The sequence below is a fragment of the Crocodylus siamensis genome, chromosome 1, assembly GCF_052110815.1.
Source record: "Crocodylus siamensis isolate JL-2025a chromosome 1, ASM5211081v1, whole genome shotgun sequence".
Taxonomy (NCBI): domain Eukaryota; kingdom Metazoa; phylum Chordata; order Crocodylia; family Crocodylidae; genus Crocodylus; species Crocodylus siamensis.
Window position 1 is genome coordinate 395,490,969 of NC_143395.1, and position 26,262 is coordinate 395,517,230.

The following is a 26,262-nucleotide window of genomic DNA, read 5'->3' on the forward strand; positions in this document are numbered from 1 at the left end:
CAATGGCAGCAACATAAGGCTCCAACCCAGATACTGTCCACACTTCACACCCCTCCACCCCTCTCCACACACTGCAAACACAGAAATACACGGTGATGTTGCTCTAGCAGTCACTCTGCAGTATACTGGAGAGTGACTGGAGAGTGGAGCATACTGGTCTCAAAAAAGACCACAGAGGGATGCTGCAGAGCAGCCTCATTGGTGCATTGCTCAGTCTGGAGTATGTAAGCAGGAGCCTATAGTCAAGGTGGGCACAGGAACATCCAAAGTGAGGGCACATTTCCATCGTATGCGGGGATGTACTGAACTTGTGGTTTTGTGATTTTTGTGAAAATTGAAATCAGGCATTTTTGGAGAGAATCAGAAATCTGAGAAAAAAGAAGCCCTGCAAAAAAGCAGGGAAAAGTGGAGCTCTGTGTAAAAATAAAAGGGTTTTATTTTTTTCTTGTCACCCCTGGATGCTGATTGGACAAAGGGCTGGCCTCAGCTGTGCAGCCCAGGAAGACAGGGACTGGCTCAGGCCTGTTTTTTTTTTTTTTTAATTTGCAGACATAGCTGCCTAGTCCAGCTGGGCCCATCCCAAGGTAAATGGGTCCTGTGGTGGGTGGGGGGTGGGGATGGGGCTGGAGAGAGCAAGGTGGGGGAAGGGGGCAGCATGGCCCAACCAGGGCTCAGTAGGGCAGTGGCAGCCCATCCCCATGCCCACATGGGAATGAGAAAGGACGGATGGAGCAGAGCCGTGTTGGGGTGGGCAGAAGCATGGCCCAGCTCAGTCAGGGAGGAAGGGGGGTCAGTGGCTCCCATGCGCTCCAGAGACTGGGTAGTGGTCACATGTTCTATCAAAGGTATGACAAGAACCAGCCACAAAGTTATAGTGGGTTATGTTTGTATAAATATAGGGACTGTTTGACACAATAGTTCCAATTCATTCATCTCGCTGGCATGTTGATTCCAAAAACCAAACAATGACATTTTAAATTGGAACATTTATTTGTGCTTATCTGAAGTAGTTCACAGATTTGTTACACTGGGACACTTCAGAATGCTGGAAGCTTCTTGGCAGTCAGTTGCTATGAGCAAGGGAATATCCAATGTCCTGGTGTCATCCAACTCAAGATAATTGTATTTTATTTTCCTGAATTACAGTTTTGTTTTTTTATATACTGAATTTTTCCTAGTGTACAGCACAGGAAATTCCCCCTACTGAAACAAACCCAAGTCTTAGAAATTGGTATCTAATTTCTCATTTGGACAATCCATTTCACTTCAGGATGTGACAGACCTACTTTACTACTTTATTACTTTAAAAAAAAATAGGTATGCTTGTATAAAAGTTTTCATAATTGTTTTAGTGCCCCCAATTTGGTTATAGTAATATTTTTCACAGCACAGTGCTTCCAGGGCAGCTAACAGGTTCATTCTTTACATTTGGAAATTCACATCGATACCCCAAATTGTGTAATTTCCAGCTTTCCCTAAGGACTAAAATGCGGGAGAAAACTTTTGCTGTAAATTATGGTGGAAGCCTGGAAGGCCAATATGTAAAATTTGGTGAAGTGATGCATTGTTGGCCACATAATTGCATCCAAAACAAATCACATCTGCCCTGTGATTGCAAGGTCTCCTAAGGATTAGCTCTGGACACTTAACAAGAACTATTCTTGGATGCTGAATTCAAAACAAAAGAACTCAAAACTATTTCTTTAATTTACTTTGGGAATGAATGGTCTAACTGTTGTGATGAAGATGAGTTTAGACTACAGTCAGCCCTAAATGTCTTAATGGTGATACAGTATATAGCACTTCCTTGCATCTGCTTGCAAGAGTTTAGGTAAGAGAAAAAGAGGCAAAGTGAGCAGGCAAGAGAATGTGATACAAGACAAGCATTCGGGTATGAGAAAGAAATCAGAAGTTGACTGAAAGTCACTTAGGCCATACACATACGTTATGCTTGTAGAAGTTTGTTGACGGTGGCTTTTTGTCATGCTAAAACAGTACATACAATGTAGGAAATGTAGCATATGTACAGGGCCTTATAATGGATTTTATACTGCTTAAACCCAGTTTAGAACAAGGAGTAGTGGAATAAAGATCAGGCATATTAAAAATAGTGAGGAAATAATGTGTTAGGCACATTTCTACCTGTTTAGCTTTATTTAGCAAGTTTTTGAAATTGACCCAGAGAATTGAGTACAGAAATCCAGGTTCACCTCAGAATCTTTGTTATTCAGTTCTTACTGAATGTGCCACATGCAGATGAAGCAAGGTAAATTCTTTAAAACTAGTTTTGAAACCTAGAGGCAGGGATTCTTTTTTGAGTGACATCTTCTGTTGGACCAACTGCATGGTCGGGATAGATTTAGACAAGCTTTTGAATGCCATGCATTCTTCTTCAGGTCAGAGAATTTCCTGGACCATCGCATCTACAACATCAGTCCAATACTAGATTTCAAACCATGGTACGACGATTTATTCTTTATCAGGCTACTGATCTGCAAGAGATTTTAAAACTTTAAAAGTCAGTACTTCTAAGATTAAATCTTAAATTAAGTTTAAGTTTTTCTAATATTAAAAATTTGGTTAATAAAGACTATTTTATTATTTGGTTTGATATGCTTTACCTATGTTGTCATATAATAGCTATATTTCAATATTAACATTTCTATTACAATTTATTTAAACATATTCCTCGAGTATTTATTTTTGGTTTAATGGGTCTCCTGAAACGTTCTTGGTTCTTAAAACACCTTTGGGGATCAGCACTAGGCTGAATTCAAAGGTCTCAGACCAAGGTTCCCAACTTTAAAAATTCATCTGACTGGAGATTTAAAAATTTCCAGCAATTGAGACTTTATCAAACTGTCATAAACTGCCATAATTGTTATTGACTTTCACTATTAAAACTCTTATTTTCAGTCTGAACTTGCCAAGCTTCAATCTGTGGTCACTGGTTCTTGTTATACCTTTGTCTCCCAGAATAAAAATTCCTTTATCATCAGATTTGTGTTCCCTATGAAAGTACTTCTAGACTTATCAAAGGGATCAGAGAGGTCACTTGATAAGCTAAATAGATAAAGGTCCTAAAATGTCTCACTGAGGTACATTTCCAATAATTTAATCATGCTCAGGGATCATCCCTGAACCCACTCTAATGTCTCAACATAATTTTCAGTGATACATGCTATAGGGTATCAATCTCAAGAGTGTTTGAATGAAACAGGAAAAGTGCCACAGTCATGCTCCACAATGCTACAGAACTAAATAAGATTTAAATGCTCAAAGGACACCAGTAATTCATTGTGCCAACTGTTGGACATTATATTCATCACTTATTGAACTAATTTTGGAACTGAATGACATCTGACTAAAAATCAGGGGTCCCTGACGACCGGTTTCTGTGAAGTGTCAGGAGTGTCCTGTGAAAATGTAAGAACCTACTGATGTACAGACACTTGGAGCTCAAGGAAACAGACTGTGTTAAAATGTTTCTGAGTGAACTCCAACCTACTACCGGAAAGCGGCAGGAGAGGATGGAGAGGATGCAGCCAACTCCACCTGAAAAAGGGGCACTTGGCACAGACTGTTCAAAGACCCCCCGAAGAGGGGGAGAGGACAGGGATAACGAAGAGGACAGCGACACAACTGGACCTGGAGACTGAAGCGATAGAGCATGAACTGAGAATGTAAACCCCCATATGGGGCTAAAACTAGAGATTGCAATTGGGTTATGGAAAGGTTGGCAAGGGGGTGCAAGGGAGCACAGGGAATGGGTTCTCCAAATTATTTCCAGCAAGGATTACTGTGTCTTGTTCATTACTGGGGGTCTCCCTTAAAAAGATCTGATTTGCTACACCAATACATTCAGGGAACTGAGAATATACAATTAAACCTTAATATCAGCCAACTTATTAGGTAGGGTGAGACATGGAAGGGAGGACTGGAATGACTGAGCGAGTGTCCTATGAAGTATGGTTTGTTGAAACACCTTTTTTTCCTCTGAAGTTAGGAGCTTTCTGCAAAACCATCTCATTTCCTCTACAACCATCTCTACCTTCTGCTTACATTCTTTGAAGAGGAAACCCTGTAGCCAATAGCAAACACCTTCAATCCAAACCTATGGTTGACTACCCTGGCATTATGTGCTGGTGTTTAACAAATTCTAGGTTCGCCTTATAGCACACCATAATGCATTTGTTTCAAATTTCTCTGTACATAGAACCATGATCAGAAAATGTGTCTGGAAAAAGATAAAATTATTAGGTTACCAAAATCCTGGAAAAAAGCCTAAGAACACCTGTCAGATCAAAGGTAAGAACTGAAGATGGAAAAAAAAAGTTGCCATCTATATACACAATAAAAGAAGAGTCTGTGGGAATAGAAGATAAACTTCATTTCAGGAACCTTTTTAAATGTTTGGCCTTGATTCTGGAAAACTAAGGAGACGACTGAAAGCATATTTTATCACTTTGATCTGAAACAGAGAGATCATTTCATTCATGCCCACATTCACTAGGATGCATCTGGACTAGTGCACTGTGGGACATTAAGGCTATGCTGCTCAGCAAAAAGCCCAATCCACTCGCAACCTTTCCACCCATGCCTAGGAGTAGAAGTTAGGCAGACTAGATGGTTTAAAGCAGGGGTCATCAACCTTTTAGTGCTGCGGACCAGAGTTTGTGACCCAGCTGTTGCTGTGGGCTGCAAGTATGTTCCCAACACCACATGCGGGACAACCAAACATTTGAATGCTAAGGCACTGAAGAGATTTGCGGTGCTGACACTAAACAGCCAGGAGGGCTCTGTGCACACATCTCAGCATCCTCTGCAGGCTCCCACCATCTGTGTGGTGGCAGATGTGAGCAGGGCACAGGGCAGCCCTGGCTGGCTAAATCAGACTGCTTGGTCAACCTATGCTTCTCTGCAGCACAAAGTGGGATTGTGAAAGGAGCATGTTTTGCTCCCTGCTTGGCTGAAGTAGTAGAGTCCAGTGAGCAATACACTTTCTGCTGGGTTGAAGGAAAGAACAGGAGGAAAGCACCCTGGGATGCTGAAGGACTGTGCTATGGCACCTTCTCTCAGGAAGGTAAGAGTTGTGCAGACATTCACTCTTCCACCAGAATCTCTCCCAGGGGTGATTAAATCCTGGTTGTTCCCAGATTATTTTTCCCCTGGAGCAGCTATTTTTGCTCCGAGAGAAAAATCCTGATCATCTGTACATTCATGGTTTCTCCTGGGACTCTCCAGGAGAAAGTGAATGTCAGTATGTGGCCTCAGTTACAAGTCAATCACAAAGGAATGGGTCATTTGAGAACGCTCACTTTTAGATGAATTATTTCATAACTGTCCACTACAGAGCTAATCAAACCAGCTCTGAAATATTTCTTATTGTCAGGTAAGGATACCAGCCTAATTCAGCATAACCATGCACATGTTTGTGATTTCTAGTGTCAGTGATGGAAGGTGCCAGGCTCCCACCTCAGTCATCAGTATGCCAACATCACCCAAAAACACATGGGTAAATTAAAAGGAATTTCACAGTTAAGGGACACCTATCTCAGAGTAGGAGTTCTGAATCTTACAGAAGATATTAGGGGGGATATACCTAACAACACTCCATATAATCTAATCACAGTCTCAACTGACAGGGGAATTCAGGAATGAGGAACTGAGCAATATGAACCCTCCCATCTATTCTTGTATATGTAAAGCATTAGTCCTACAAAGGCAGGTATGTACCAGGAGTAATAAAATGCTATTTGTTATAAAGTGTAATAATATCAAATGAAAAAGGAAGCCTAAATACATAAATTCCTTAAATCCACAAAGCATATAATTTAATAGGAACGCATGCCTGACCAGATCTGTAAGCTTCAGAGAATTGAACAAAAATATTTTAAATAAGTTCCCTAGATGTAGACAAAATAGTCACGTTAAATTAAATTATAGCATCTCTAGTGTTCCCTTATGATTCTTTAGGAATTGGAGGCTATTTTTTCCATAGTTCCCTGATGGCATTCTGCTGAAATCCGTGGAAGTACAATAGAGTGAATCTGATTTCTAATTACTAAGGACAACCAACTTCCAGAATGCAGACAGCCTCAAATCATGATGCTTCTTTATCTTACTTCCCAACACTGAGACAATTAAACACTGCCACCAAAACCATAGCTGCAAATGTACTCAAATGATACCCAGAGAAAATTTTGCCACCTGGACCTTTTACTACTACTACTACTCAGTCTTCCTGAATAAGCAAATAAAAGATGTAAAGATGATGAAGGAAAATTTAACTGCAACCTTTACTGTTCTATTAAATTGCTGCCATTAGAAGCAGCAAAGATGCATATAATGAAATCTTACCTTTTGTAGAAGATGTAGGTTTTTTTAAGCTTCTATTATCTAAGACAAAACATGTTTCATAGTAATTTTGTTCTTAATGCCTAGTTTTATAAGCTGGTTAAAGAAAAGAAATGGGCTCACATCCACCTTTTAGTTTCTGAATGTAAAAGCAAGAGATGAGAGATTACCTAAAGAAAGATCTGGGTTTTTTTTTGAAGATTAGGAGTTCATTAATGCATACCTTCAGCTTCTGTAATTCTCCAACATTGATTTTTTGCATTCATATAGGAAAAAGCTAATAAGCGCCTCAGAAAAACCCCCCATAAAAAACACAAACAGGAAATGCAAGTTTCTCAAACAAGAAGCATATCTGTGATAAGAATACACAACTATGAACAATAAAAATCTATTTGATTTTTTAACACACTCCAAAGGGGAGGGGGTGTTAACTCTTGCGTGCCTTCCTCCAGTTTTTAAATTAGTTAAGCTCAGCTTCTTGCCGGTGTCTGGTTAAACAGTCAGTTAAACATCCTGTGAAGAATTTCTAGAAGAACAACCAAAATGTATAACCTTTATGCAATATACTTTGTTTCAGCAGAATTTGTCAAATTAAGACAAAACACCCAGTTTTTGAAGTTTTCACAATTAGAGCAGACATTAAGGGCAGGGAGTGACTTCTTAAATATTAGTTTGATGCTTAGCACAGTGCAACCATGATTGGGACCTCCACATGCTATCACAAAAGTTATAATGATGTGCACAAGCATCAACAAACGTACTAAAGAAATAAAAGTCAACAGCTTAAAAACAGGACAAGACATTCTGGATTTATTTAACAAATTCCTAATTCTTCATAGCAAAGATGATTATATATTCAACAACATATGTTACACCTCATATTGCTAGGCTTCAACTTTCTTTAATGAGCCTGTATTGCATTAACTGGCCATAGAGCAGGATAAAGCTACAATTTTTTTAAAATATATAATTTATTCTGCAGTCTGGGTGGTCAGGAAAAACAAAAGACCACAAGTGAGCAAAGTATGTAAAGTGGTATCAGGGGCTCTAGTTACCATAATATGGCTGCTGAGTTGTCTATATTAAATTAGCTAATATACTGTCTTTTTGTTCTGTGTCTGCAGTGTCCAGCACAATGGGATCTTGTGCTATAGTAATAAAAAATAATAAACAATACAATAGTCTAAATAAAACTCTTAATGGAAAACATTTCCCTCATTGTATCACCATCACCAGTGGCATCACCCCTGGAATTCTGAACTGAGTGAACAAGACCATGAAAAATAAATAAAGTTTTCATTTCAAAAGCTTGTTTCTATAGAATAGAGTTAGCATAGCTACCATATGAGGATCTACACAGGTTTTGTACTTGTTCAGTATATATTAGAGTATATGCCTCTATCTGAACCTGGCATTTCTTATTTAAATTATTCAAATTATAATTTTTTTTTATATATCTATAACTGAGTAGGGTGAGAACTTTAACACCAGAAATGTTGTGTGCCACATCCATGTAATAAGATGTTTAAAAATAAGAGAACTATTCTGAATTATAGTGAATCATCCATTCATCTCATTATTATTGCTAGCCTGATAACTAAATGTCTTCCATGCTCTGCAGATGACTCACAATATCAAACTGTAAGTCATTATTATCAGAGGAAATATTTTTCTCTAATATGAAGTCAAAAGGAAATTTACCTTGGAGAAGGTTATTCCAGTATATGTTGTGGAACCTCTACTGTTGTCAGTCACAAAAAGGTAGCCATTTGCTCAAACTAACTCCCTTGCCACTTAGCAGCAGAGCACCCCAATACCACCTGCTTCTAGCAGCCGGATTGGGAGAGCTGATCACACATCTGCTCCTTTCTAGAGAGTACATGTAAGCAGAAGAAAATGCAGGGTAAATTACTCCTGAATAAATGTGTATATATGGCCACGTCCTTACACACCAACACTCTGTCACCTTGAAGAGCTACTTAATCAACACAAGACCCACTGGATTCATGCTTCAATGTTATATTTATGTACCTCTAACTCACGAGCCTTTTAATTCATTTAGTAAAACAGGAAACTCCACACTACTTATTTCTGTGTCACATCCCTTGTATAAGAGATTACCTGAACCACTGTATAGCAAGACTCAACTATTAACTAGAGAAAGAAGGAAGGTTTTAAGGCAAGAAGCAGAAGCATATCTCAAAAGGAAAATAACATTGGTCAGAGAGGCTATGTACACTATAAACGTTTAACAATTTTTAAAACTAAAAACATCATCTCTCTCTATTGCTTGATTTTTAATCTCCCTAATAGCATTACCTTATAATAAGCATAGCCTTAGGAGACCTTTAGCACCATACCCATTACATTATTTCTTTAAATCATGATATGGATTAATAACTTGCCAAAGCTAGCAAACTGAATAGTAATCACCTTCTTATTCTTCCCTTCAATCGTCTCACTGCCAAAACAGGAGAGAAAATGAAAAAAATTTACTTAAATACCTGGGCACAAAATTTTAAACTGCACTGTGTTTATAATATTTCATAGATCTCACAGACATTAGGGCTGGAAGGGACCTCAGAAGATCATCGAGTCCAGCCCCCTGCCCCAGGGGCAGGAAGTCAGCTGGGGTCAAAGCATCCCAGCAAGATAAACATCCAAATGTCTCTTAAATGAGTCCAGAGTAGGTGCTTGCACCACCTCTGGTGGCAGTCTGTTCCAGGCCTTGTGGGCTTGGACAGTAAAGAAGTTCTTCCTTACGTCCAGCCTGAAATGGTCTTGGAGGAGTTTGTGACCGTTTGACCTTGTCATCCCTTGGGGTGCTCTGGTGAACAGGCATTCCCCAAGATCCTGATGTACACCACTTATATACTTATAGGCAGCGACCAGGTCCTCCAGCCTGGAAAAGCGCAGGCTCAGGAGGAGTCCCATAGCTCTCAGCCTCACAGCATAAGGCTTGTTTTCCTGCCCTCTGATCATGCATGTGGCTCTCCTCTGGACTCTCTTAAGGTTCTCCACATCCTTTTTAAATGGTGGAGCCCAGAACTGGATGTAGTACTCCAGCTGTGGCCTCACCAAATACCTAATTGCATAATATTAATACTAAGCTATTACTTTATTAACAGGGAAACAGCATAGTCCAGATTTACTCTCATTTTTTCTTCTGGATAACAAAACCTATTGCAGACTATTCTGTGGCTTATCAATTTCCTCCAACGCTTCCCCATGCCCCTGAAAATTGCACTATAATTTCCAAGAAAACAGGGAAAAAAGGAGAGAAGATATTGCTGGATGTACTTGAGCTGGTTAAACTTTCATTGCATATAAAAATTACTGAACTCTATTCCCATCAGTCCACCTAAGACAATAATTTACCTTAAAAGTTACTTGTAAATAAATTTGTGTGTACCTTATTTTTCTGAGTAGCTAAAAATATGTATTAATATTCAAAAGCGATTTTCTCAAAAGCTGAATGTTGTGGACATAATTCTCCAGGTGATTCCTACATACTTAGCCACACAAGGACATTAACTCCCCCAGGAGTTCACCATATTTAGCCACACAGGCATTAACTTGCCTGAAACTTACAAAATTGTATTCTCACACATTACTTTTAAAAACCTATGAGTAAGTGATTAATATGACTTCTCAGTTTTGAAACAGGGTTATCGCTTCTCTCAGGATCTTTAAGTGAGGAAGGTATGAAGAAGTAAATCTTGCTTCTCATGTAATTTGTAAGTTCAGCTCTTTCTTTAAATATAATTATATCAGCAGTCATTGCAGTTGGAAGAACTCTCAAAGAAGATATAACCTTTTTCAGGGCTTTTATAAAAAGATAATGGGTTTTCTTTAAAAAAATCTTTCAGGATTCATATGAATAAATTTAATAAAAATCTATGCCATACCAAGGAGGGAGTCCAGATTAAATAAAATAACAGAGTACAAAAAGCATCACAGGCAGAGCCTCACTTAGTGTAAGCTGTCATGCCTCCACTCAAGTCAACAGAGGTCTACCAATTTAAATCACCTGTGAATCTCCTCTTCAGTTATCCATGGACCATTCTCAAAACATAACGGGAAAAAAAATCTTATTTCCCTCCTATCTTGTGCTCTTCTTTTCAAATGCCATTTTGGTTGGAGCATTCTCAGTTCATAGTAAAGAACCACTATTAAAATACTGTCTTACTATTCTGTTTTGTTGTTGGATGTGAAACACGCTTTGGCTAAGTACAGCCTGTCAAAAAGCCCAAGGCTGAACCATTTTAATTTTTGCAGATTAGTCTAAGCTGCATACATTAAACCAATAAGCAACTGAATTCACTTGACTCCAGAAATGCAGTCACGTGCCTGCAGTGGCTGAGGCCAGAAGCCAGAGGGTGCTAGAGAATGCCTTCCTGCTCAACTGGAACAGTTATCTTGAGCCAAGGCCTGTCTGCCCACCCTGAAAGGACATTTTGCAGGAGAGGTGCAAAGCATTCTGGGATGCTGGGGGACTGTGAATTAACTTGAATCTGGAGGGGATCTAGGACAGAAGTTCAAGAAACCAATTTAAACTAAATCAATTACCTACATCCATCCAGGTTTATCTTAAATTGGTTTTGGCCACATTGAAAGTGGTTTATGTGCATTGAACTTCTGTTGTGTTACAGATTTGAACCGGTTTCTGATCACTTGTACTGGTTTATGTATAATTTCTGTCCGTAGCCTTTGTCTACGTCTTGTTCAAACAACCAATCAAATTTCATGATTAGACTGCTCAGGTTGAAACTTGCCAAAACAGCAAAATTATACCATAGTGCTGAATTACTACAGTACCATTATTACCAAACCAATCTAAACTAATAGTGTGTGAGGTATTGTAAAAGTTGCATGTCAATCTTACATAGTAAACAGTTTACAAATGCAAAAGGTATACAGAACACTTTCTGAGATGAATAAGAAAAGTAGTAGTGGTATATTCAAAAATTAAAAAAGAAACCTAAAACAGCTTAGTTCTACAACTGACTTACCAGTCGTCTTCTCTCTTCTTCCACAGCAATCAGTAGTCGGGCAAACTCTTTCAGTGACTGGGCTGGGAAGAAAATGGGAGATCAAGTTAATATTAATGTTGAGCTCAACATGTCTCTTAAGTGAATGACATACTAATACTTTGGCTCTTGTACAAAACTTTACACATGGCATTGATATAATCATTCCTATTATATATATGGAGAACTGGAAGCACAGAATAGTAAATTGATGCCAGCAGAGCCAAGAAAAATCAGATTTCTTGAAGTCCCAGTCCAGTGGTTTTCTTATTAGTCCATGCTGCATCTCCTTGCACTTTTTCATAAATGTATCTACAAAGTGGGAAGGAAAAAGATACGGCAAAGGAAAGACAGGCAAGTTGTGTCAATAGATTAAATTCTGTTCCTTCTGTCCTAGAAGCAATCATGTATGACCAGATGTAATTTGGGTATGTTCATATGCACAAAACAAGAATAAGAGATCTCTAAAAGAAAACACAACAAATAATATCCTGCAATGGGGCAGGAATAAGTAATACTGAATCTATGTATAAATATATGCACCTTCACATACACATGCATGTACATTTGCACAGAAGGAAAACATCCTAGGAAAGAAAAGATTTTGATTTCTTTTCATTTAAGGAGATTAAAAAGATCTACCACAAGAGTATAAGGAAACACTAAGAGGCAAACTCAGTTCCAGATGAAGTCCATACCTATAGCCATCTGTTTAGGCTTACTGAAATTTCTGTTTATGCTTACTGAAATTGAAAAGGATTACTGTCCTCCGTAACTTTGTGTCCCAGTAAGTGTGATTTGTGTGGACATGTGTTTCCAACGGAATGAGAGAAAGGGTGGATAGTTTATTTAAGGGTGATATCGAAAGGGTAGCAATGTGCAGGGAAAGATGGGAAAATACCTTCTTTATATATACATATTTTATGTGGATCCAGGGAAAAAGCAGTGTGATTTTTCCCTGAAATAAACAAAATTATACTTTGCTTCAAGATGTATACTCACATTCTGTTTGCAGCCACTCTGGCACTACTTGCATGCATAATAAGCCATAAATATAGCCAAAGATTAAGTACTTTGAAGAAAAGAGGTCTCTGTTTTCAATGCTCTGTTTATCTCTATTCTCTTTGTAAATTGTACAATAGTCTAAATTCTAGGTATTCACCTTCAGGAATAACAAAAAAATAGGAATAAAACGTAGAAACGCTACCCTTATATCTGTAGATTATAAAGAAGTCTGTTTAAAACCACCATAACATCAACAGCTTATTTTAGAGGCAATTAGAGAGGGTAAATTCACATCTGTGTTGTGATATTACTGAGCTAGAAAACAGATATGTTTATAGAAACTATGATGCAACTGGAATTTGCAATAATATGCTGCATATTATGTAAATTAGTTTTCCTTTTCTATTAGGATCAAGTAAATCTGACTACCTCTGCCCACATTACCAACTACTGACACTGCACTACTGAATTCAAAAATATTTTTAAAAGGCAGTTGGCACCTTCTCAGAATAAATAAATTTAATGAATTGTGCTTAACCAGCTACATATATATACACATACCTACACATACATACATATACATATGAAACTGGTTTTGTAACTAGTCAAAGAGAGAGAGAGAGAGAGAGAGAAAGAAGGAGAGGAAGAGGGAGAGACTGATCCTATATCAAGGATAGGCAACCCCTGGCACGCATGCCAATTAGTGAGACATTTTCCCTGGCATGCCAGGAGGCATGTGAAGAAATTGTTTGGAAATAATTTTTTTTTAAGTTGCTGCTCTGGGCTCTGCAGAGCAGCCACAGGTCCAAGTGCTGTGGCAGTCACCAGGGGCAGAGTCAGGGGAACCTCTGTGTTCTGCTGACCCCGCCCCCTGTCCCCGGGCTGCGCCCTCCAGCCTGGCCTGGCCCCTGGAAGGGAGCTGTGGGTGGGCGGAGTCAGGACGCAGGCAGGCGCTGTGCAAGACCACTGCACTGGAGGAGTGAGTGGGCAAGTCCTGGACCCAGCTGGGGATTCGGCAGATGGGCGCCCTGTCCCACCCGGGCAGGAGCAGCTCCACATGGTCAGGACACAGCCACCCTGCCTGTGAGTTGACACTGACTGGTTGGGGCAGGACACTGGGCTTGTGGGCCTCCCAACTCTGGGCTGAGCCTCCCTGCAGACCAGGTATAGCATAAGCGGGGAAAAGCTGCCCCCAGTGCCAAGGCCTGCACGCAGGAACCCATCAGGCCCCAGAACCAGCTGCTGCAGCTGCCCAGGTCTGCCTGGGCCCCAGCCTTGCTCACCCACAGCTCCCCTCCAGGGGCCAGGACAGGCCAGGGCAGGTACTGTGCAGGACCACTGCACTGTAGGCTCCCAGCCGGCTTGGTTGGTCCAGGGATCTGTTCCTGAGGTCCAGGGGGCTACTGCAGCTGGGTCCCCACATTGGGGTTGGTTCCACCCCACCTGCACTGTGCCTGGCACAGAGGGAGGCTAAGATTATTATTAGTAAATGTTTAGGATTGGGAATCCAGAAAAGGTGACAAAGCCGGTAGGGAAATACAGATCGCCTGAGCGAGGGACTAACAATAGAGGGATGGGGGTGAGGAGGGGACTGCAACTAGGTTACAGGAGATACAATGTTAGCCAACTAAGCCTGGGGATGGGGGAAGGGGGATCACAATGCTGAGAGAGAAAAGAGATAGATACACACAAACCCATTACAATGGTCTGCAATGGTGGAGGAAGTGGTTCAAAGGAAGTATCTCAGTTCATATAGAGTCTCATCACAGGGGTCCTCTTCAGGTGGAGTGGGGTCATCCATTGTTGAAGAATCCTCTCAAAAGTGAAGGTCCATCTGGTGCAGAGGGGGCACGGTTCAGGCGGTCCCCTCTGGGTCCAGTCTGGCGGTGGTTCATCTGGTGGGGTCGGAGTACTGGTGGTGGCCCATGATGCGTTCCACATAGATATCATGGGACCAACAGATGGTGTCAGACACCATGAGGCAGCGCATCAGCTTGGTGTAGCAGCAGGAGACACTAAATGTATCTTAGCTTTTGTTGTATTAAACTTAAATTTCATTTAACACACTTTATTAATGCATAATGCTTTAACTAAAACGTTAAATAAAAAAAATCTGATTTAGTTTTAAAAAATCTAATTTTTAATTTAAAAATAAATCAGTTATTTTTTTATCCACAATGTTTGATAGACTTTTCATCCTACTAGCCCTTCCTCTACATATTTTTCAATTGAAATCAATTTTCTTAAACATGGAAGATCACAAAGTATTTAAGAAGTATTTTGCAGAGCTGCTGGCCATCGTCTTTGAAAATGTATGGTGTTTGGGAAAGGTCTTGAAAAAAATGGAAAAGGGCAAATAAAATGCCCATCTTTAAGAAAAGGAAGAAGGACAATCCAGGGAAATACAGCCCTGTCAGCCTCACCTCAATCCCTGGAAAAAATCATGTAGCAGGTCCTCAAGGACTTGGAGATTAGGAAGAGGCAGTATGGATTCACTATGGGCAAGTCATCGCCTAACCAACCTGATTGCTTTCCATGAAGAGACAACTGGCTCTGCGGAGGCGAGGAGACCAGCGAATGTGATATACTTTGATTTAACCAAGGCTTTTGATACAGTCTCCCACAACATTCTCTCAAGCAAGCTAATGAAGTATGGGTTGAATGAACGGATTGTGAGGCAGACAGACAACTGGCTGGATCGTTGGGCTCAGAGAGTAGTAGTCAATGGCTCTATGTCTAGTTGGCAGCCAGTATCAAGTGGAGTGCTCCAAGTGCCCCAAGGGATGGTGTTGGGGCCGGTTTTGTTCAGTATCTTCATCAATGACCTGAGAGATGGGATGGAGTGCACCCTCAGCAAGTTTGCAGATGACACCAAGCTGGGGATGTGGGGAAGTAGTAGACAGACTGCTAGAGGCTAGGGCATATGACTTCTGAGGAGAGGCTGAGGGAACTTGGCTTAGTCTGCAGAAGAGAAGACAGAGGGGGGATTTAATAGCAGCCTTCAACTACCTGAAGGGTGGTTCCACAGAGGATGGAGCCAGACTCTTCTCAGTGGTGGCAAATAGCAGAACAAGGAACAATGGTCTCAAGTTGCAGCAAGGGAAGGTTAGGCTGCATATTAGGAAACTCTCACTAGGAGGGTAGTAAAATACTGGAACAGGTCACCCAGAGGTTGTGAAATCTCCATCCTTGGACATTTTTAAGACCTGGCTAGACAAAGCCTTGGCTGGGATGATCTAGTTGGAGATGGTCCTGGCTTTGAGCAGGGGGTTGAACCAGGTGACCTCCTATGGTCCCTTCCATCCCTAAGTCTTCTAAGATTCTAAGTCTCATGTCTTCTGTCTCTACTGGAAATACCTGATACATTCTAAGATAATGGGCACATCTACATGACATGTTTACTGTGGAGTTGCCTAATAAACTCAGAAGTAAACATCTCAGCATCTACACATGCAGCCCTAATTAGGCTGCAGGAAACTAATAAACTCCACAGCAGGATAGTACTGGTAAATACAAGTACTTGTAAATATAAGTACTATCCTGCTGTGGAGTTTATTAGTTTCCTGTAAGAACAAGTACTATCTTGCTACAGAGCTTTTTCATGTGAACCAATGCACATATAGCCACTGACCCAGCTTGCCATGCACTGGAGCACCCTCATGCCTCAACCAGCCCCTCCACAGCACACTGAGCCAGGGTGGAGCAGTCCCAGGCTAGCAGGCTGACTGCCTAGACCACCCGCCAGCCCAGGAGCAGCAGGATGGCAGCCCCATGCCACCATGGCAAGGCACCCCTACCTGCCTGGCAGCAGCAGGGGTGGCAGTGCGGAGTTGTGCCCCCCCCCCCCACCTACTACTAGGCAGGCAGAGGGGGCCTCACTATGATGGTGCAGGGATACCAGAGCTAGCACAGAGCCTCCCCACCCCACTATACCCTGCCAAACTGGGTCCTGCCCACTGGGCCATGGAGGCCCCCGGAGGGAGGGCAGCAGGGCAGGGAAGCCCTGACCCCACAGCTGCCAGCCCACATGCACCCCCCCCATGGGCTCTGCTTCTGCCATGCAGTCCATGGGGGTGGTGGAGCAGGACTCCACACTCTGCAGAGTCCTCAGCAGCTACTACCTCCCATGCAGCATCCAGGGCTTAGGCGCTACTGGGGGAAGCAGAGAGCTACAGACTTGGGTCCTTGGCCCATGTTTGCCCTCATATCATGCACAAATCTAGGAGATATGTTCTCCCCATGCCTCCCTCAGGAGTTCACGCGGTGGCAGGAAGCCAGCTCCCCCCACCACCTGTCAGATCTGTCAGCCTGCAAGGGGAAACCCACCATTTTTTTCAAAAGGAGAAAATTCATGGTTTCTTCTCAAGGGAGACAATCCCATGTTTTTCTCTTGGAAGGGAGGAGGGACAATATTCTGTGCTTTTCTCCTTAAAGGGAGAAGATTCTGTGTTTTTCTCCTCAAATGAGAAAATCCACATCTTTCCATAGTAAACAGAAAACTTGGATCCCTGATCATTGCCCTACTGAAATTTGAGATGAAGTAATCCCTTGCATTTAAGGCATACCAAAATGATGTTTAATCTCTTCTTCTCCAACTTCGGTACAAAATGGCCCTATTTCTTCTTTTCTTGTTCTTTTTTTCTTGAGTAAATTAAATCTGGAGCCTTTCCATGCAATTTTCCCCCCACAATATAAAGATTCCATTCTTTCCCCGTTCCCCCCCCAACACACACACACCTTAATTAGCTCTTTATTGTTCTAAGCTTGTCTTTTTGAAACTGAGAAATTTTGTTACAGGTTTAAATTTTGTTTATAGTTCCATATAATTTAAACTGAATGAATTTATCTCATGCGCTCTATGGCTACTTTCTACAGCCAGCTCCAGGTATGATATCTCCAGTGCTTGCCAAAAGCAAAACTAAAGCAACAGGCACAAAAGGAAGGCACCTTAGGGACTAACTCATTCAGTGAGGTGTAACTTTTCTTGGGCAACAGCCTAGTTTGTCAGATTCTAATAAATTTTCAGATTAATTTAAATAAGACAGATAGGAAAAGGGTAGGGATGAGTTGGCTTCTGAGACAGCACCTTGTCTTGCCTTCTGCCTGAATCAGAATAATGCAGCTAATTACCTCTCATGACTAAATAGTTTTACTCATTAGTTTATTGACTACTCATTGAAGAAATCTGATTATAATATCCAAGAATAACTAGGCCCTACTGTTTCACGGAACTTATGTTCTCCAGTCTACATGTGGGAAAATAAAGCCTCCCATGACATGACAATTCCTATAATATTTGTCTTCCTACTAACAACATATCCAAATCTGATTCTGGGGATTTACAGTCAACTCCCAACACTATTCCCAGTAGAACCTCTTTTACCAATGTTCCCCAAAATGATTTTGACCAAAATAAGCAGCATGGATAAAAACAACCTATTTTGATTTCTTTACAGTCTACCATATCATTAATAGGTAATGCTACCTATCAGTTCCAACTATTGGACCCCTGCTGAACCAGATGGGGCAACTGACGCCCAGGAAAAAGCCAACCTATTAAATGGGTACTTCGCATCTTTGGTCTTTCTTCAGTCCCATGGGACACCCATGCCCGCTACCAGACAGGGAGGTATGGGTGAGAGAGATCCCCTGCCCTCCATTAATGCTGACCTCCTGAAGGAACACCTCAAGAGGCTGGATACCTTCAAGGCAGCCGGCCCCGACAATCTGCACCCCACGGTACTCAAGGAGCTGGCAAGCATCATAGCCCAGGCTTTGGCACAGATCTTTGAAAACTCCTAGCGCTCTGGTGTAATGCCCAAAGACTGGACGAAATTGAATGTGCTGCCTATCTTCAAGAAAGGGAGGAAAGTGGATCCAGCTAACTATAGGCTCATCAGCCTGACTTCTATCCCAGGGAAGATCTTAGAAAAGTTTATTAAAGAGGCCATCTTTAATGGACTGGCCAACGCCAACATCCTGAGGGATAGCCAGCACAGGTTTGTTGAGGGTAGGTCTTGCTTGACCAATCTCATTTCCTTCTACAACCAGGTGGCCTATCACCTGGACAAGGGAGAAGAGATTGATGTCATATATCTTGACTTCAAAAAAGCCTTCAATCTGGTATCCCATGATTACCTCTTGGCGAAACTGGCCAATTGTGGCTTTGGGTCCACCACGATCTGCTGCCTGGGAAATTGGCTCCATGGTCGGACCCAGAGGATAGTAATTGACGGAATTCACTCATCATGGGATTTGGAATAGGCTTCTAAGGGAGGCGGTGCTTGGCATCTGGTTGGGGTCACCTGACCCCAGCACTCTTTCCTGCTTAGGCAGAGGGTCAGACTCAATGATCTGTTGAGGTCCCTTCCAACCCTGCCATCTATGAATCTATGTATTTTATCTTTATTTTTATCTTACCTAAAAACCCCCCAAAATTCAATATCTATGTTCAGTCACACCGACTATTCCACCCTGTTTGAATTATCCTTATAATATCTGGTTACACATTCCATAAAAGTAGCTCAAATACTTGTATTTTCTTGCCCAGTTTCCTGGTTTTAATAAATTCTCTTATTGCTTACTACCCATAGCTAGCTTCCTTCATCAGTTCAGCTTTACACTTACAGCATTGATGATTCCAACACCTTATGGCTCCTTAGCATGCATTCTTCTACCCACCAATATGCCTTTATGCAATACAGTATCTTAATAAACAGAAATTATTTTTACTGGCCATGTCTATGTGAGATGCCGACTGCGCAGCAGTCTTGGGCTACTTCACAGTCAGCATCATGAAAAAACCGTTCGGGGATGCTACTGCACTGAAACTCCAATTACTGAGCAGTCATTTAGCACTTGTTTATACAAGTGTTAAATGACTACACAGTGACAACTGCACAGTCAGCGTCTCATGTAGACGTGGCCACTGTGTACTAAGATTAGGCACAGTTATTACATAAATTTTTCCTTCTCAGTCTTCATTTGTTTGGAGCTTTTCTTTTTTTTTTCTACTTTTTTTTATTTAAATCAGTCTTGCCAGTCTCAGAAGATGTTCAACTGCCAAACATAGTTGGCTAACTTATCTCCAGCTGCCTTTTCAGCTTTCTGTGCCCATCACTCAACAACACCTCTTCCCTGCTTCCTAGTGTATGGTAGTGCTCATTCAGGCCAAAGTACTCTTCCAATTTGGAAGAAAAGAAAGAAAGAAAGAAAGAAAAAAAAAGTTAACTGCTACATATCATGTTTCAATCTCCTTGTTCCATATGGATCATATGTATTATATAGTATCATAACTTCAAGCATGTAACCAAATTCCCAAGCATCAGTTCTCTTATTACCATTAGGTTGATATGCTACTTTTTTTTTTTTTCACATAAAGCATACAGGACAGAGTCTCTTTATTCCTAGCAGAGCACGTTGAAGTGATTCTCATTTCTAAAAAATATTCAATTTTGTTTAAAAATAAGTGAAACAGTGTTTGTATTTTATTATATATTCAGAAAACTTGGACATAATTTATAAAATTATTGAATGTCTAGTAGTCAGCAACATAATTGTTTCCAGGGAGAAAATGTAACATTCTGTGTGTGTAACATTAAGAGAGTCTTAATTATTTCCATGCACCATCTCCATAGCATTTAGCTAGTATTATTGTTGGGTTATTTTTAGTAAAACAAAGCAATTACTTCTTTGATTCACCTACCCATTTTATCCACTTAGGCTAGGGACAGAAGTTACACATACACCAGTTTAAGTGATAAAAAAACTGGTTTAAACCTGTAACAAAGAAGTTCAGTGTACTTACACTGCTTTCAAAATGGCCGAAACTGGTTTAAGATAAACCTGTTTGGATGTCGTATCAGACTTAACTCATTTAGGTCAAAATGATTTATAGAAATTCTGTCCCAGATCCCCTCCTGGTTCAAGTCACCTCACAGTCCCCCAGCATCCCACAATGTTTTGCAGCCCTGGGCTGTGCTGTGTGCTCCAGTGAGCAGGGTCTGCCCTGCCACTCTGCTCCCTAGCCAGAGCACTGTCACTCTGGGTTGCTGAGGAGGCGGTAGATGGAAAAAAACCCACACTTCCATTTGTTTTCCTTCTGCTCCCTACATACCTAAAGAAGGACTTCTTATTGTCCCCGACTCCCTTGGCTAACTTAAACTCAGTCACTGCCTTAGATTTCCTAATCATTTCCCTACAAGTGCAGACTACTGTTTTAAAGTCCTCCTTGAGGACTGTCCCTAGCTTCCAATGTGTGTATGCCTCTTTTTTTTTTTTTCAAGAGGACCGTGATGTCTCTATTGACCCAGGATGGCTTGCCAGCCCTTCTGCCACCTTTCCCCTCCATGGGAACAGTTTTCTTTTGGAGCAGGCATGACTCCTAGCTTCCAACACTGGCCAAGTCCCTGTTCCGTGTTTCCCTTCCCTGCCTTCCCTCAGCCAGGCCCAGCATGAGATGGGGGCATGGCTCCTCCCATCTCCCTGCCTTGGGAGCATTGCCAAGACCAGGTGCACACTTCCCTGTCCCACTGCCTCAGTTTGGGAGACTAGGAAGGGGGGGTAGTTTAGCAGAGTCCAGCCCCACTCCCAGCTGGGTATACACGGAGTAAAGTCCCCAGTTTCAGTTTCCCCTCCCCACTCTCCCAGACTGTTCCTGGCTGGGGATCTGGTGCCAGGCGGGCAGGTGGGTTCCTCCTCCCTGCACCACCACCCCTTGCTTAGCCAATGCGGAGGCCAAGGATGGGGCATTGTTTGGGGAATCAGAGGTATCCACCTCTGTGCAGTGCCCAGCAGGCTGGGAGGCATGCTCTAGTGCCCCTAGCTATAAGTACAGGCCACTGCACAGGTCTGGCTGCCTTTCCTATTTGGAAAATGAATGTCAGTTCACTTGCTTGAATCTGTTCACCTGCTTATTGATTCAATATATTCAGTTTAAAAAAACCTGCAAAGATTGAATAAATTCAGCCTTGGGCTTTTTGATTGTCTGTATTTAACCTTAGAGTAGTGATGGAGTACTAGTTTACATAATGTGAAACGTTTTTCAGTCCATAGCCTATTTAAATATCATTCAGAAACTAGTAAAATAACACTTGGTATTACGATGGGAATGATGTCTGTGAGAAACGAGACTTAACACACAAAAACACTTGTTTATTTACCCTGATGTTTATTTGTGGTATCATTTATTAGAAATAAAACGGGTCAGCAGCTGTTTTCTCTGGAGCTTTCCCAATTCAGTAATAATTTGCTGCAAACTCTTCCCTTTTCAGGAGGAAACAGTTTAAAATATCTTTATTACAAAAAGAAAAAAAATAGACTTTCTCTCCCCACCAGCCCACTGCAACCTTATTCCACAATTTTGCTAGTGACCCAAGACTTGGCTCTGTTGCATTAAAAAGATTGTTTAGTTTATACCAAAAAAAAAAAAATAACATAAATTAAAAGGTAAGACATTTTCTTAGGAACGCATATACATGCATTACTTCCTGGAAACAGATAAATACCTAGTGCTCAGAGCGCTCCCAGCTGGGTCACGAGGCGCTACAGGGATTTGGAAGCAGGACTAAAGGGTCTGGGGGCACAATCCTCCCAGTCACAGGCTATGGGCTGAAAAGGAGGATCCAGGTAGTGAACCAAAGACTGCTGCACTGGTGTCATTGGGAAGGCTTTGGCTTCCCAGTCTGCTCTTTGGTGAGAAAGGCAGCGAGTGTCTGGGAAGAGACAGCCTCCACCTCTCTCTGCTGGGAAGGAGGCTCTTCTCAGCCAGACTATCTGACCTGTTCCACCGGGCTTTAAACTAAGCCCACTGGGGGATGGGAGGACTACCACCACTGCTGGCCCACATAGCAACCATCCCAAAACCAGCAGGCCAAGGCACTTAAGGGAGCCTACCCCTGCCCCAACCTTGGAATAATTGGTGGACAAAGCAGGAGCCCCCATGGGGACACTTGCCTGCCTGTAGGTCTTCCATCAGTCCCATGGACACCGATGCCCACCATGGGATAGGGAGGTCTGGGTGAGGGAGATCCCCTGCCCTCCATTAATGCTGACCTCGTGAAGGAACACCTCAAGAAGCTGGATACCTTCAAGTCAGCCGGCCCTGACAATCTACACACCAGGGTACTCAAGGAGCTGGCGAGCATCATAGCCCAGCCCCTGGCATGGATCTTTGAAAACTCCTGGTGCTCTGGTGTAGTGCCTGAAAGCTGGAAGAAGGCCAATGTGGTGCTTATCTTCAAGGAAGGAGGAAAGTGGATCCGGCTAACTATAGGCTTATCAGCCTGACTTCTATCCTGGGGAAGATCTTAGAAAAGTTTATTAAAGAGGCCATCTTTAATGGACTGGCTGACATCAACATCCTGAGGGATAGCCAGCATGAGTTTGTTGTGGGCAGGTCTTGATAGTTTCATAGTTTCATAGTAGCTAGAGTCGGAAGGGACCTAGGTAGATCATCTAGTCCGACCCCCTGCCTTGGCAGGAAAGAGCACCGGGGTCAGATGACCCCAGCAAGGTGATCATCTAACTTCCTTTTAAAAATCCCCAGGCTAGGAGCCTGCACCACTTCCCCTGGAAGCCGGTTCCAGGCCCTAGCCGCCCTGACTGTGAAGTAGCGCCTCCTAATATCTAATCTAAACTTACCCTCCGCCAGCTTGTGACCGTTATTCCTGGTCACTCCTGGCAGCGCACGGGGGAACAGGGACTCCCCCAATACCTGCTGATCCCCCCTGACCAGTTTGTAGCAGGCCACAAGGTCCCCCCTTAACCTTCTCTTGTGGAGGCTAAACAGGTTCAGGTCCCGTAGCCTCTCCTCATAAGGCCTGCCCTGCTGACCCCTGATCATACGAGTGGCCCTCCTCTGAACTCTTTCCATATCGTCCACGTCCCTCTTGAAGTGTGGCGCCCAGAACTGGACGCAGTACTCCAGCTGCGGCCTGACCAGTGCCGCATAGAGGGGGAGGATCACCTCTCTGGACCTGCTCGAGATGCATCTGTGGATGCATGACAGGGTACGGTTGGCCTTCTTGACTGCCTCCCCACACTGCCGGCCCATGTTCATCGTGGAGTCAATGACGACTCCAAGATCCTTTTCCGTCTCCGTGCTGGCAAGAGGGGAGTTCCCCAACCTGTAAGTGTGGTGCCGGTTCTTCCTCCCCATGTGCAACACCTTGCACTTATCAGTGTTAAACCCCATCCTATTCTCATCCGCCCACCGTTGCAACCTGTCAAGGTCAGCTTGTAGCCTATTGCACCCTTCTAGTGCACCCACATCCCCCCACATCTTAGTGTCATCAGCAAACTTGAACAGGGTGCTTTCTACCCCCTCATCCAAGTCACTGATGAAGATGTTGAACAGTGCGGGCCCGAGGACCGAGCCCTGCGGAACCCCACTGCCCACGTCCTTCCAGGTCGAGAAGAACCCATCCACTACCACCCTCTGGGTGCGGCCCTCCAACCAGTTGGCGACCCATTTGACCGTGTGGGCATCGACACCACAGTCTCCCAGCTTTTTGATGAGGACAGGGTGAGAGACAGTGTCGAAAGCCTTCCGGAAGTCCAGAAAGACTACATCCACAGCAACCCCTGCGTCTAATGATTTGGTGACCTGATCGTAAAAGGCCACCAGGTTGGTCTGACAAGACCTGCCACTGATGAACCCATGTTGGTTGCCCCTGAGCATGCATTCCCCCGCCAGGCCCTCCTGGATGTGTGCCAGGATAATTTTTTCAAAGAGCTTACCTGGGATTGAGGTAAGACTAACTGGCCTGTAATTTCCCGGGTCCTCTTTTTTTCCCTTTTTGAAGATAGGGACCACATTGGCCCTCTTCCAGTCCTCCGGCACCTCACCAGAGCACCACGAGTGCTCATAGAGCCGCGCCAGGGGTCCCGCAATGACCTCGGCCAGTTCCTGTAGAACCCTAGGGTGAAGATCGTCCGGACCAGCGGACTTGAACACGTCCAGCCTCTCCAGGAGTACCCTAACTAACTCCTCGCTAACCCCTGGCCCAGGCATGTCTCTCCCGGGGCCCGATTAGTCTTGCTTGACCAATCTCATTTTCTTCTACGACCAGGTGACCTATCACCTGGACAAGGGAGAAGAGATTGATGTCATATATCTTGACTTCAAAAAAGCCTTCGATCTGGTATCCCATGAACACCTCTTGGCAAAACTGGCCAATTGTAGCCTTGGGTCCACCATGACCCGCTGGCTGGGAAATTGGCCCCATGGTTGGACCCAGAAGGTAGTAACTGATGGAAATCAATCATTATGGTGCCCTGTGACCAGTGGGGTCCCCCAAGGCTCTGTCCTTAGACCCATACTGTTCAACACCTTCATTAATGATGTGGACATTGGAGTCAGAAGCGGACTGGCCAAGTTCACCGATGACACCAAACTTTGAGGCAAAGCATCCACACCAGAAGACAGGCTGGTGATCCAGCCTCACCTGGACAGGCTCAGCAAATGAGCGGACAAGAACCTGATGGTGTTTAACATTAATTTTGAATTTCAGATTGTTATAACATAAAGACAATTTTAAAGATAATAGTTCTCTTGCCTCCTATTCTCAGAGGATTTTATCAATACAGAATGGATCTTAAATAAACTAGTAGTGGTGTTGAGTAAGTCATTATGGGAACTAAGAAATGTTTAAAGAGATAGTCCCACCAAAATTAAATGCCCAAAAGCATAAATGGAAATAAATGTTAGTGTCAAATTTAATAATGATAGACATAATATGATAAATGGCCAAACAGTATAGGTAAAGCATATCAAAAAATGATTAATATTTGTAAAATGCTCAGACATCTTAAAGAAATAACAATCTCATTAATACCTTTCATTGTTCTGCACTGCAGCAGAAGCAATGCCGACGGAAGATCAGTGTCAAAGAACTCAAGGACCCAATCAAGCTTGACCTCTTTCACCAGTGTCTCTGAAAAACTGGCAGATACCAATCAACAACAATGGGAGAATATAGGCAGACCTTGGGGTGACTTAAAATACACTACCAGTGGCTATGAAAAGACACTGGAATTCTCTACCAGGAAACATCAAGATTGGTTTGATGAGAATGACTGGGAGATACAACAGTTGATCGACTGCCCGAGCAAAGCCTTTTGTGCTTGGCAAAACAGCATCACGGTAAGGGGTGGCCAAAATTTGGAATGGGCTTCTAAGGGAGGTGGTGCTCTCCCCTACCTGGGGGCTCTTTAAGAGAAGGCTGGATAGGCATCTGGCTGGGGTCATCTGACCCCAGCACTCTTTCCTGCCCAGGCAGGGGTTCAGACTCAATGATCTGTTGAAGTCCCTTCTGGCTCTAGCATCTATGAATCAGTGAATCTAAAAGAAGCTAGTTTTAAAGTTTTTAAGTATTAAAAGTTTTCAAAGACTGGCCACCAGATAGAAGCACTTAGGGGAAAAAAGACTTCTTGTGCAGATTTAAAGTTTTTAAAAAGCACTTATCTTGGGTCATTTGCAGATCGGTTATTCAGCAAAAGTTGCAGCTCAAGTCTAAAAAGCAAAGATACTGTAGTAAACCCAAATGTTTGTACTGTTATCTGGCCCATTTTCAGAAGCTTACTGAAGAAAGCTTCACAGGGTTTTTTTTAACCTATATCCTGTCTGAACCCAGATATAACCTCAACATAAAGCCACTAAATGCGCTTTAAGGGTGCATATATATGAGCACAGGGGCTGTTGAGTCTGCTGGAGCACGGCAATTACCCCAGCAGGCTCCCGAGACTTGTGTATCAGTGCTTGAACTAAAGCTCATCAAATGGGCTTTAGTTCAAACATCCCCACCACCATTCTTAAGCATGGACACACTGATACACAAGATCCAGCAGCACTTTAATTAAAGTGGCTCTC

The 26,262-nt window shown here is 42.7% G+C and overlaps 1 protein-coding gene across 2 annotated transcripts in view; it reads right to left on the reverse strand.

Moving 5' to 3' along the window:
- The window catches only part of ARHGAP42 (Rho GTPase activating protein 42), a 313,916-nt gene that overhangs the window by 198,479 nt on the left and 89,175 nt on the right, over positions 1 to 26,262 (reverse strand). For both annotated transcript variants that reach the window (XM_090030242.1, XM_090030234.1), the window contains exon 3: positions 11,370 to 11,431. In XM_090030242.1, the coding sequence (XP_089886368.1) occupies positions 11,370 to 11,431 (62 nt within the window). The remainder of the gene's footprint in view (positions 1 to 11,369; positions 11,432 to 26,262) is intronic.